We start from the raw sequence: 14,452 nt of genomic DNA, 5'->3' as shown, positions 1-14,452 counted from the left end.
ACTAGCTCACTCTTTATTTATTTATTTTTATTTAAAAAAAAAAGAAAAGATTACAGTCTTAAAAATGTGATTCTTGAACAGTACAAACAAAGTACGAGTTGTCAATTGAAGGAATGAATTACTAAAATATCCTTATTTTAATGGGGTAGATCAATATTTAATTTTTCATTATTTTTCCTACAAAGATCCAAAACTAAATTAAAGTCGTTGCTTTTTCATTCTCTATTTTTTCTGCCCTGTCATTTATCATATACGAGTATTATTCTCTTTAAATACAATAGTACATGCTTCCTAATTAAGTGAAAAAAAAAATCCAGGTGAATTACTTGTCAACTTCAATTCCACATAATATACAATTATGATTATAGTACATTAGCCTTTTATTTACAATTATTTATAAATATTGATGATCAAGTAAGTCACGCCAAACAGTTATGGCCAATATATAAGAATAAATAAGTTAATTTAATGACTAATTAAGAATGGTGGAATAATTAAAAACTTACTTCATAGTAGGGGAGCCCATGCGCGCGATGCGCGCGGTATAGCTAGCCTTTCGTGAGAGAATTATGTATTTGAACATCATAGTTTACAGACTTTTAATTGTTGTTGCATTATACATGTATTAGATTGATCAATAGAGATTATTTATATATTTATTGTAGAAGCACGTTTGTGTTACGATTATTTATTTTAAAAATGATTATAATATAACTCACCAATGTATTACTATATAAAAAGGCAATAAAAGCTATTAAATTGTTCCATGACTACAATAAGAGTGTTATGGCCATATGGAGAGGTTTGTGTAATTGTCTCCAACAAGTCAATGGAAAGTGTGAATGTGGTAATTTATTTTCAAAAACACCCTTTTTTAGAGATGGTTGTGGGCTCAAAAGTGCTTTAATGTAACCCACATACATTGAGTAAAAAGATATGAATGGTCAAATGTATCAAAATTTTAATTTGGGGTAAATAGGTAAATAAACTTTTTTAAGGGTATAATAGCCTTCACACTGTTCATAAGAACATCTTCCCACTTTTTATAATAAAATAATAAAATATGGAGAGGTTTATGTAATTGTCTCCAACAAGTCAATGGAAAGTGTGAATGTGGTAATTTATTTTTAAAAACACCCTTTTTTAGAGATGGTTGTGGGCTCAAAAGTGCTTTAATGTAACCCACATACATTGAGTAAAAAGATATGAATGGTCAAATGTATCAAAATTTTAATTGGGGATAAATAGGTAAATAAACTTTTTTAAGGGTATAATAGTCCTCACACTATTCATAAGAACATCTTTCCCCTTTTTATAAAGTAGGGAAGTAGGGATAAATCAATTAATGGCTTAAACTAATAGTTTAGGCTTCTTTTATATAGTTATATATTCATTAATCTTTAATCTGATTAGGACCTCTTTTTTATTTATTTTTTTATCACATAGTTGAAACTTAGAATATATATAATATAGATATTAGTATATTACTATGTACTAATATTATTATTATATCTGTATTTTAAATTAAATACTCCATATATATGGATGTTAACACAAACACAATTGTTACCAAAATAACAATGTTTTTACTGTGTCTCTTTGGAGACATCCGATAAAATTGGAACTACTATAATCTCTTAATTTACAAATTTACATAGGTTACTCTTTATGTTCCTAGTTGATTACATTTTCTTGATTTTTATTTAGTTGTAATCCTTATTGATCTCCCTAGTTTTTCTTTAATTCCATTTATGGCTTTGTAAGGCTAGGTCTTAGATGATAGTTTAATTAGTTTTAAGCCAAGTAAGGGAACGAAAAGAAAACACTAGCTTAGAAAGCTTTTCTCACAAGGAGAATTCCTAAGGAATAGATTATAGGTGTATTGACTTGGAGATCTTGGGGTTAGATGACTTAGGGATGCACCAACTAGTTGACATAGCAGGCTGTGTTTGGGTTGTCCATGAGTTGGGTAGGATTAATTCACCTTCACTTGAGATTTTTATTTTATTTTTTTCCTTTTATAGAGAATAATTAGATAAAGGAAATACAAATTACAAATGAGATGAAAGAATTTTAAACAAGCTAAATCGCATTAGTGATTTGCGAATTTGGGATTTTTTATTTTATTTATTTTTTTATTTTTTATTTATTAATTATTTTTATTTTTTACCGTACGGTCTTTCTTTTAAATTTAGGTCTTTAAGAAATATAGGGCAGATTATGGAGTGGGCTATTTATAAAGGTTTATGACTGCCTAGATTTTGGGCCACACATTTGGAATTGGGCTATACACTTATAATTACTAGTTGTGTCTTTGTTTTCTTAAATTTTAATCATGTGCCTCTTTACCTACAATGAGGGTTTTTAAAAAAAAAAACTGATATATGAGGGCTTGTTTGGTATCAGTTTTGGTTTTCAGTTTCCTTTTTTTTTTAAAACTAAAAATAGGAAACAAGAAAAAGGTGTTTCCAATTTTCTGTTGTCAGTTTTCAAATTTATCATAATTTTAATAAGTTTATATAATTTTTGATTCATTATGGGACACATATCATATACTTTTAGATTACAAAAAACCTAAAAATAAAAAACCACAACAATGTCAAACGATCCCTGAATTTATTTAGGTGTTTTTTTTTGGGGAAGAAAGGTCTTTGATTTGATTAGTTTGATCGTAAAGATTTTTTTTTTTTAAAAAAAAAAATAAACAATAAATACTGACCTTAACGTGTTTCAAATACTTTTGTACGTATCATTGTATCAACATAGTTCACAGCTAAGTCTAGTAAAAAATCAATGTCATCCTAATATAATTCACAATGAAAATGTTTTTTACAAATCCAATAAGTCTTCTAATAAGTACGTGAAAATCAAGTGAATAGAATAAACTCTAATTCGTAATCAACTATGTAGACCTTGCCATTGATAATATTTGATAGCATGCTGAGGTAATGAATACAATCTCAAATAATTGAGATATCATCAAATCATTGTTAACAAGGAAACAAATTATATATAAAACTTTTCATTGGGAAGCTTTAATGTGATATCTGCATTATTACATACTTTTTCACAGATAAAATTCAAAATTAGAATTATGAAAATTTATTGTAATGCATTTCAACACAACTTTTTTTTTTTTCAATTTTAAAATACCGCTACAAATTTTTCAAGAAAAATATAATATCCACAACATGAGTACTTGTATGTACGCTTTATATATTTTTTTCCCCCAAAGATAGAGTCAGAAAATCTACACAATTAGATCAATTTAATTTCAAATTTAAAGTGTCACCCTAAAATGGTTGACAAACTTGCAAATTATATTGGCATAGATAATTCTTTCCTCACCAAAAAAAAAAAAAACAATTTACTAAAAAACAATGAATGGCATTATACTAAATTCAAATACATTGGCAAGGGCATTATTGGATAAAACAAAAAAAGTGGAAGAGATATAAAAGACCATAATAGGTCCAGATTTTAATTTCTTTCTATTTCAACATTTTTTTTTGTTATGGATTAATAGGATAAAAAAAATGCCCTTTTTAATTTTTTAAAAAATTTATTTAATTATTTTTATAAAAACTGACTATAAATACACACCTATGTTACAATATGTAAAAGGAGAGTAATTTCTGCAAAAACAATTTTGCAGAACACAAGAAAACTCTAACACCAAATTTCTTCATTTCTTTCTTCATTTTCAATCAAAAACCTTAAAAAATAAGCACCAAATCATGAGAATAAGAAAACACGCAAGGAGGGTGGTTCCTGAAGGAACTCCATTAAGAGCTTCATTTTTACTTTGTAAGTTTAATCAATCTCGTTGGGATGATGATGCCTTCGTTTCCCAGGTAATTTCATTTCAACTCATATCTATTTATTCCATTTTTTGTTTATTTATTTATCATGAAATCTCACGTTTTCTCTAAGTTTTGCTATCATTTTTTTGATAATTCTTGTGATAAATTAGGGTTTTTTTAAATCGCTCATTTTTCTGCTTTCATCCAAAATTCCTAGGGTTAGGGCTGTTTAGAGTGCGGTCTAGACCGCATCAAACCGCAATTATACGGTTTGGTGCAATTTGGAAATTGTGGCGCGATTTTGAAAAATGACCAAACCGCACTTTTGCATTTCGTTGGTGCCGTTTCCAAAACAATTTAGACCAAACCGCACTTTTGCATTTCGTTGGTGCCGTTTCCAAAACAATTTAGACCAAACCGCACCGCAAACCGCACTTTGAAGTGGTTTGCGGTATAGATCGTCAAACCGCAAACCATAATACCAATTTTTTACTATTTCAATTAAAAAATATATATATGATAGCTTAAAAATATGATGCATTTTTTTACTATTAGATAATTAAACGTTCTAAAATAGTCTTTTTTTTTAAAAAAAATGTGGCTACACCGCAAATCGCACCAGACCAAATCGCATTTTTGCGATGTGGTTTGGTTATAAGTGCGGTTTGAAAAGAATATAAACAGCGATTTTGTGATTTGGTTCGATTTAGGATCAAAACCGCACTGCAAACAACCCCTACCTAGGGTTCTTAGTGAATCATTACTCATTTTAACCTTATCATATGTAAAATTTGTAATTAGCTTCATGTTGACTTCATTTTTTTGCTCTATAATGTTATGTTTCTACTCGGAGTTTTTTGTTTTCTAAATGTTGGGACTTTTTTTTTTTTTTTTAATTTTTACGATCGACATCGATTATAGTTGTTTGAAGGTAGAAGCTCGACCAATCCATCTCCTATTTCAGACAGGTATTTTTGTTTCTTAGATCTTAATCTATCTCTTGTGTTCAAAACTCGTATTTTTCTTAATTTTTATCCTACTTTTTTGCTTAACATGTTTGTAATAAAATTGAATTAATAACTTTCTTTTCCATTTTGGTATTTGATTGTTATATAAATAGTAATCGAATTCTAGAGTCGCGGATGGAACTAGTTTTTGAATACATAGGGAAGCCACTATCGCCTACTCCACCACCATCAATCGAACAACATCAAGAGGATGAAAAACAACCCTTTGAAGGGCCATCATTGGGAGCAATTTCGACACCACCCACCGATTCCTCTCCGAGGCCATCATTGGGAGCAAATTCGACGCCACCATTACCATCAAATGTCCCCTCTTCCTTGAAGAAGCATAGGTATGAGACTCGAGGGAAGACGTTGGATACTACAAGTGCTGCTAAGAATAATAAATATTCTGACTATTATTACTATACTATGTTCGGCCCGAATTGGGCCAAAGAGAGAGGTATGGTCAAGCCTACTGATGATGATGGTAGCAGAAGTCACAATGGTAAAGCAAAGACAGGTATCATAATCGAAAGTGATGTTGTTATACATCATGAGAATAAAAAGAATGAGGATGCTTCGGTGCTGGTTGATAAACAAGCCATCAACATTAGCGATGATGATGACGATGACAACGACAATATAGATGGACTCATTTGCATTAGCGATGACGATGACAACGAAAACTGAGATGAACTCATTCAAAATAGTTGGACTACCACAACCTACATGAGAGTAGCAGAAGCAAGTTTGTAACTTTTTTTTTTTTAATTTTTAAGTCACAGACTTATAGGTAATTTAATCAATATCATGTATGTTGGGATGTTTTTCTTTAGATTGATATGTTGTGGTAACTTCAACAATAAATTCGATCCTTTAAGATATACTTTTATTATTACTCCATATTCTTTACACAATACTACTCGCGTGTAATTAAAATTATATTAAAAAAATTGTCTAAATGAAGAGACAATGATGCAATAATTGTCCAGATGGTGTGATATAAATTTCTTAAAATAAGCAATAAGTTAAGTTATGAGAATCGAGATGGTTAATCGTCATTAATTAGTGACAATAATTTCCTAGTATTAAAAGCAGTGGTCGATCTATATTTAAACATGTTATGAAAATTGATTTTAAATATAAGGAAAATGATATACATAGCCCTAAGGGCTACATATAAGCATTTAATTTACTCTTGAAAATTGTAAAGTGTGAGCATAATAACTACGAGAATCAAGACTATTTAAATCCTTTATGATTCTGATGGATAAAGAGTTGGTCAACAAGCAAAGCACTTGACTGTAAATTGTAATGTGATACTGTTAAATGTATAGAATAGATTATAAGAAGAAAAAAAAAAATTATGTATATCTGAACCTATTATATATATGAACAATTCATAGCTTGTGTCTATACATATTTATATTGTATTACGCTTTATTTGTAATTGTTTATGCTTTTTAACAAAACCTCATCATATTTATACTACGTATATAGGTTATAGATGTAGAAATCTTTGCACATGCCCTTTAATTTACCACATAAATCTAGAAGACTCACAAGTAAGCATTGAATCTAATATCAGCAACATCGTAACGCTTGGACATGACCATGCTAAAAATAGAATTTCAATTTAATAAATCTATAATGTTTTTTTTTTTTTTTTTTTTGGACAGTATAATCTATAATGTTTAACATTCTAGGTTTCAATACATGTGAAACTATGAGCAATATTTAAGTGATTTAAATTTTAACCGCTTAATCTCTTATAAGGCACTACGCTGTTACGTAACCACTACCCAACTAACCCAAGTTTTGTTTTGTTTTGTTTTTTTTTTTTTTTTTTTTTTTGACGAGAACAGGGCTGAAATTTTATTAATTACTCAATGGGCTTAAGTCAGCCAATACAAATTCAGCAATGCAACCAGGAACTTCTTCAAGCCAAACTCTAAGACTATCAAAAGAAAGAGCCAATTTAGCTAGTTCATGAGCTACTCGGTTACCACTTCTTTTTACAAAAGTGAAAGAGCAAGACTGGCAGCCTTTGGCAATGTGCAGAATGTCGTGAACAATCGAGCCAAATTCTGTAGGAGGAGCATTCCCTTTCGAGACATAGCTATGAAGTTTGAGGCAATCAGTCTCCACACATACTCTGCGAAACCCCGACTCTATAGCAATACATAGAGCATGTCTCATCGCAAGAGCTTCAGCAATATCAGCCCCAAACTGACCATCTACCCGCAAGCACATAGCAGCCACAACTTCACCCAAAGCATCACGCATAATTCCCCCCAATCCCACATTGCTCGACTTTGGGACGGAAGCATCAGAGTTGATCTTGATCACCCCTTGCATTGGTGCGCACCACTTGACATTCTGTCTCGGTTGAGCAACATTCACCAACAGGTTCCTTGAGCACTTTCAAAGTCCCCAATCAAGCCAACAGCCTTACGAATTACCTCATTACCTTCCTTTTTCCATCCATCAAAACACCATGCGTTCCTCCTAAGCCAAATTCCCCATACTAAGCTCCAAAAGACATTCCACCATAGCGAGTCTTTATGTTTCTCACGCACAGACACACACCAATCACCAAACGTATCCCCAACAAAATTACCAACCTCCAGTCGCAGCGAGGACAAGTACCAAAGAAGCCTCGCCTCTTTACAAAAAGCAAGCATATGCAGCACACTCTCACTTTCTTCCCCACACACAGGACAAATTGGATCAAGCTGCATACCTCTTCTCACCAGTGTTTCACGAGCACCAACTGCCCCTTTCACAGCCCTCCACGCAAAATTCTTAATCTTGGGTGGCAACTCAGCATTCCACACCACATTCCAGTCGAAACTGCAATTTGAAGCCGAAGTGGAAGGCTTCTCATTTTTCTGTTCCAGAGTGATCAGATTATATGCACTTCTCACAGAGTATTGTCCGTCTTTAGTGTAATGCCACATCCATGAGTCGGCTCTAGCATGAATAGGGATTGGCAAATTACATATTTCCTGCATCTCCACAGCATTGAAATGATCAAGGAGCAACTGATAATTCCATGAGTTATCAACCCATAGGTCACGAACATAATAAGGCACATCAACACTCGGGGGTTGGGTCGAAATTACCTTAAAAGCAGGAAGATTTGGCACCCACGGGTCATACCAAATACGGACTGAGGCTCCATTGCCGACAGATTTTGTAACACCCTTCTCAAGTAAATCCCTAGCACCCAAGATTGATCTCCACGTATAGCTGGAATTAGGAGATACCTTGGCGTTGAAAAAATCAGAATGGGGAAAATACTTTCCTTTCAACACCCTTGCCGCAAAAGAGTTTTCATTAGAAATAATCCGCCATGCTTGCTTAGCTAAGAGAGCCTTGTTAAAATTCTTCATGTTTCGAAAGCCAAGACCCCCTTCCTTCTTGAAAATATACAACTTTTCCCATGCAATCCAACACATTTTCCTTTCTTCCGCCTTTTGCCCCCAAAAAAATTGTCGATACAATTTTTCAATTGCATTCAAAATGCTCATCGGAATGAGGAAACATTGCATAGCATATGTTGGAATAGCCTGTGCAATTGATTTAATTAGCACTTCCCTACCTGCTTGTGAAAGAAAATGCTCTTTCCACCCTTTTAGTTTTTTCCAGACACGATCCTGAGTATTTTGGAACACTTGCTTCTTTGAACTACCAATATAAGTCGGTAACCCAAGATACTTGTCATGTCCTTAGACAACCTTAAAAGATAACTTCATCTGAAGCATATTTTTCCGTTCTTGCTCCATGTTTCGGCTAAAAGACACTTCCGACTTGTCCATATTAAGTTTCTGCCCCGAAGCCACTTCATATGTAGAAAGAATATTAAGCACATTATCCACTTCCTCTTCTGTCGCTCTCACAAATAAAAGACTATCATCCGCAAAAAATAAGTGAGTAATGGGGTTGACATGCCTACCAATCTTACCATGGATCAACTGCTTACTCTCGGCATCTCGAAGGAGAGTCGACAAACCTTTCGCACACATGATGAAAAGGAAAGGTGATAGAGGGTCACCTTGTCTGAGCCCCCTACTAGGCTTAAAACATCTTGACGGCTGTCCATTCACTAGAATATCGAACTCTGCAGAACTCACATAATTCATAATCAACCGAACAAAATTATCTGGCAACCCCAATTTCAACATCGATCATTTTCTCCAAAAACACCCATTCAACCCTGTCATAGGCCTTGCTCATATCAAGTTTGAGACCTAAAAAACCTTTTTTTCCTGTTTTTTTCTTCCTCGAATAATGAAAGCATTCATACGCAACCAGCACATTATCAGTGATTAACCTCCCAGGGACAAAACCACTCTGCGACTCATGAATAATATAAGGAAGAACTAGCTTCAATCTATTAGCTAGAACTTTGGTGACTATCTTATACATATCATTACACAAACTAATAGGTCTAAAATCAACAAGAGACTCACACTCTTTCTTTTTTTCGAAATTAAAACAATATGAGTTTTTTTAATAGAACCTACATCACCATTATTATTTAGAATATCAAGGACTTTTTCAATCACATCCATACCAACTAACCCAAGTTAAAAAGACAACATACAATAGTAATATAGTATCAATAGTATGATGGAGTATTGGAGTGTATGGAGTATCATCATCAACACAACAAAACTGTCCCTAACCCCGACACTTGTTAAACTTTGCACTAATCAAAACTATTTATTACTAACTCCTAATTTATTTACATTTTTTTATTCTTACATAAATTCCTTAAAACATTTGTTTCTTTCATTTCTCCAAATTCTCTCTCTTCAAAATCCCAATTAAAATGAGTTTAGTAGACATAATAACAAGAGTAGACGCCATTTGCAACAAGTACGACAAGTACGACGTCGACAAACGCCGCGAATTCGATGTTTCCGGCGAAGATGCTTTCGCTCGTTTTTACTCCGAATTTCAGTCAAATATCGACACTGCCGTCGGAAAATCCGACGCCGCTTCTTCCGAGAAAAATAGGGCTTCTGCTGTCGCTCTTTTTGCCGAAGTTAGACGGATTAAGGCTCGTTTGCTTGAGGAACTTCCCAAATTACACAAGTTAGCTTATAAAAAGGTTTGTTTTCTCTCTCCTTTGACCTAATTTTGACTACCCATGAATTCCGCAATCATTTCCTTCTTCCTCTGTTATTTTATTATTATTTTTTTTCATGATTGATTTGTTTTGTTTGTATTATTGATTTGTTTTTGATATGGTTTAAAGATAATTAGTTGTACTAAGAAAGGGCCAAAAATTAAATTGAAGGAATTATACAAAGATACAAACTTTCGGGAAATTAAACCTTTTTTAGAAACTATGTATCAAATTACAGAAAAAGTTTAATTTTTTCAGTTAATCAAACGGATGATCTGTTGTAAATTGATCGAATTATTGTAGCATAAGGTTTGGTTTGAGTTTACTGATATTTACCACAAGATTATAAAAATTACTAAGACTCAAGTTGGTTCAGATTATTTTGTAAGTAGTGGGTAATTGTGATTTGTGAGTGACAACTTGTTTTAAACAATTTAAGGTTGTTGCAATACTTTTCACGATTGAATTACGAGTTTTTTTTGTTTATTGTTACTCCGAGTCAGGTACTTGTGTCCGACATAATGTGTGTCCAAGTGTCTAACTTGGCTATTTTGTGCGAGTAACATGGCTTATTATTTTGGTCATGTAAAATGAGTATACTTGTAGAGTTGTAGACTTGTAGTAGATCTTAGTATGGAACTTGTTGAAAATATAAAAGAAAAGGCAATATAAGAGAGTATTTTGGAATTGATGAAGCAGTGGGGTGGTTGCTATTTTTTTTTTTACTTATGTGGTGTTAGTTTGTTTTTTTTTTCATTAGTTTAGATGATGATTTATAGGTGAAAGGACTTTCGAGGGAGGAGCTTGAAGCTCGTAATGATTTAGTGTCTGCTCTGAAAGAGAGGATTGAGTCAATACCGGATGGCACTCAAGTTGTACCCAAGCAAACTGGTGGATGGACTGCTTCGACTTCAATGACAGCTATTAAAATAGACACTCATTCAGGTAGTCATCTAATCATGTATGTAGCTGAAGCTGTTTTGCTAAAGATTACTACGGGGGTTGTTTCCTTTATGATCGGGAATTATAACTTCCAGGGTGCCCCTATAATAGTTATACGGTTTTGTTTCTTTTTCAAGTTTGTAAGCTTTAACTTTATAGATAGAAATGGTGTGATACGACACTTAAATTATAACAGTAGATATTTCCAGTGTTATGATTGTGCTGACGCTTTTGCTAAATTGGTGTAGAGGCTTGGACTCGTGCTGGGTATTTTGAACAAAGTGAGGAGCCTTCTAAGTTTCAGCAGGAGTATGAAATGCGGAAAATGAAGCAGGCAAGTCTTACCTTCTGCTGATCTTTATTAAAGATACCATCGCATTCCCCCCACTCTTGATGATTCAAGTATCCGCTTCCAAACTTGTGCTCTTATGTGTTAGATTCTTTTGTTTGTTTAGGGAGCCAATGATATTATTTGGAACTGATGTGATATGATGGGGTCCCATGGGGGGAACGAGGTCAGTAAGAAATATGTTTGTGTGGGTTGAGAGGAGGGGGGGGGGGATTATGTTCTCCAAATAGATGTGTTATTAATCCAGGGTTGTAGACTGGCTGTCTAGATATGTTTCTGATAGATAGCTCGAATTGTAGATTATAGTTACAGTGCTGTGCTAATGGTAGGATGAAATATTGAAATATTTCTTGTGGATCACTATTTTTCAATACAGTATTACAGTTTGTAAATCTTATGTGGTTGTAGTTATGACTTTCCTGATGATTTGGATAATGTATGCGTATCCACAGATTCTTTGTTTGATAACTTTTCTAGTTTTTACAGGATGAAGGTTTAGATTATATTGCTGAAGGACTGGACACTCTGAAAGATATGGCCCAAGCTATGAATGAGGTTTGCTGGCGATATAATTCGTTGAGACCTTTAAAATAATCAGAAACTAGAAGTAAATTGAGTTATGTAATGTGCAGGAAATGGATAGACAAGAGCCACTTATGGATGAAATGGATAAGAAGGTAAATGTTTGATGCCTTCAGACTTCATTCTATCCCAATTCTTTTGAATCAGAATAGTTTCTTGTATTCTGATGTTCTTTATTAGGTTTACCACTGACCTAGTCTTAAAAAAAAAATAAAAAATTAACGTGATAGTTAGTATCCAGTTGATGCAGTGAATGGTGAATTATAACATCATACGTGCCTTGTGTAGTTATGCTATGTGTTCTCTAATAATCTAATATCTTAGCCTGTTGCACATCGCTTCTTGCTATAATTATGATCTCATTTTCAATTACTGTTGCAGTATATAGATGTTTGGACTTCTATGTTCTTTTGCTTTGCTCATGTTTCTCAATGTTATACTTTGTATTAATTATGGTCCTGTTTTTGGCTTTATTCTAGGCTGACAGAGCAACATCTGACCTCAAAAATACCAATGTGAGACTCAAGGACACTCTGACCCAGGTATGTTGGCTGCCTATTGTGGGCATGTTTGGTGGGTTCAGTACTTCAGTCGTTCTAGAAGTTAAACTATGTCTCGTGTCATCCGTAAATTTGATGAATAGTAAGTATACTTTCGATAATTATGTATTTATTTATTTATCTGTTTATGATCATCATCAGCTGAGGTCCAGTCGCAACTTCTGCCTCGACATCATACTCTTGTGTATAATTTTGGGAATAGCAGCCTACTTGTATAAGTGAGTTCCTCTCTTATCTTGATTTAGAACTTTTGTTGCTTATCATGTTGTCGGTTTCATAATTGTTCGAATCGCATTGTTCTTAAATATAGTATGGTCAAGTATTGCTCCTGTACGAAACAGCCTTGGAAGGCTTAATGCATAGTGCACATGGGAGAAGAGTGGAGTAGTGGGTAGGGAAAGGGAAGAAATGGAGTGGAATAGTTTACCTGATCAGTAAGAAGAAAAAATTTCGATATTTAATTAGACCACTTTATTACTAGCGAATTTCACATTTTGCTGACAAAAGTTGTCCCTTGTTCTAATTTTGGATCCTTTGGAGTAATGATTCTGAGTCTGACTAACTTCTACATTTGTAATAATCTCTGTGATTTAATAGTGTGCTCACTTGTGATATTTTAAATAATAAAAACAAACCCACTTAATTGAATATGAGTAACCACCTCTTCCTAAATCTTCTTTCAAGTGGTTGCTTTTGCTGTAAGTTGATAATTCTTTGTTCGAGAATAAGGAGGGAAAACGAATTTAGATGGCAGAATATGTTGTCCTTAAGGTGTTGGAGATGGATAAGTTTAGGTGTTGGCTTTTGCTTTGGTGGGGCTTATGATTGTCTTCTCTTTTAACTTTTCAATAAATTCCGTTGAAGTAACATTGTCTTATTCCATGTCTTATCCCTTATTTTTCTATGATGGTTTTGAGTTTTGACAATGTGACATATATATGCACCAATTTTATAGGGAGGGGGGGATTTTTAAATAGTGCTAATTTATGGGCTCTGATATCTTTATTTGAGGTATCCTTTTCTCTACATCCGGGTTTGAGTTTTTTTTGGAATGATTTTCCCTTTACATCAATTGGCCCCCATTATGCATCATTGGGGTCTAGGCAATGCTCGGTGGACAGGATTATGCCTTGGTGATATAGAAGTGAAATCTCTTCCTCTTGTCACACGTATATTTTGTTGCAAGTTGCAATTGCTAAATTTCCTACCCCACATTATTGGAAGAATAAGAGAATATTTTAAGTACGCATGTCTGATTGGAGGTGACGTTAATGATATTAAATTCGAAGTATGTATGTTGTTTGTATAAAATGTTCATGACAATGTGCATGATTTTACTTTTCTTACCATAATATCTCCATTTCTTCCTAAATTTTCAATATGAAAAGAAAGATATGTGTTCTAGTTTTTGTATGAAACTTGTTTTGTAAAATCAGAGGCAGAGTACCATGTTTATCCTTAGATTGCGACATGCAAACTTTAATGAACATATTCATTGGCTGGACTGGTTGATGAGATTGGTAGTATCTACAGATATTGTATGTTCTTTATATTTAGCTGTAGCTGACGAATCTGACATCTGAATGCAGTGCGCTGAAGTGAGTTCGATGCTATTAGATGTTCATACTCGACTACTCGTACCACCAGCTTTTCTATTATACACAATGCATGATGATGCCATGCACATAGTATATATCATCTCCTTTCTATGGTATAAAAATGCGTACACTTGTATATTCATTATAGGTTTGAGTTTACTGAAGGATTAAATACTGAGAATAAGTGAATAACTTAGTCTTAGCTTTAACTCATGTGCATACTTCAGGAGTAAATTATGGTTCACGTAGAAGTTCTTAGAATTAGGGTTTTTCTTAGTGATTTACGGGTTGTGGTTGTAAACTTGTTTCGAGGTTGCTTGTTTGAATTTGCTTGATCTTATGCTATGCTCTGTTTTCGGTTTCAAATTAGTTCGAATCTTGGCATTTCAAAATGTTACTCGAGTCATATATAATTCATGATGTTGTTCCACCTTATACCATGTCACATTGTCACCAGTGTAATGTTGTTCAGTG

General features: G+C 33.5%; 2 protein-coding genes across 2 annotated transcripts; one reads left to right on the top strand and one right to left on the bottom strand.

The window, feature by feature from the left end:
• Positions 1-6,688: 6,688 nt before the first annotated feature.
• Positions 6,689-7,168, bottom strand: LOC110714345. Its single transcript, XM_021892850.1, has one exon. It carries the CDS (start codon positions 7,166-7,168, stop codon positions 6,689-6,691), a length of 480 nt encoding a protein of 159 aa, XP_021748542.1.
• Positions 7,169-9,472: 2,304 nt separating this feature from the next.
• On the top strand, positions 9,473-14,418 carry LOC110714018 (syntaxin-71-like). The gene is made up of 8 exons (XM_021892475.1): positions 9,473-9,929; positions 10,727-10,892; positions 11,138-11,223; positions 11,725-11,793; positions 11,871-11,915; positions 12,300-12,362; positions 12,522-12,598; positions 13,970-14,418. Exons 1-8 carry the CDS (start codon positions 9,648-9,650, stop codon positions 13,980-13,982), a joined length of 801 nt encoding a protein of 266 aa, XP_021748167.1. The 5' UTR covers positions 9,473-9,647; the 3' UTR covers positions 13,983-14,418.
• Positions 14,419-14,452: the final 34 nt, after the last annotated feature.

Source organism: Chenopodium quinoa, unplaced genomic scaffold, assembly GCF_001683475.1.
Source record: "Chenopodium quinoa cultivar QQ74 unplaced genomic scaffold, ASM168347v1, whole genome shotgun sequence".
NCBI classification, from domain to species: Eukaryota; Viridiplantae; Streptophyta; class Magnoliopsida; order Caryophyllales; family Amaranthaceae; genus Chenopodium; species Chenopodium quinoa.
This window is presented reverse-complemented; position numbering and strand designations above follow the sequence as displayed.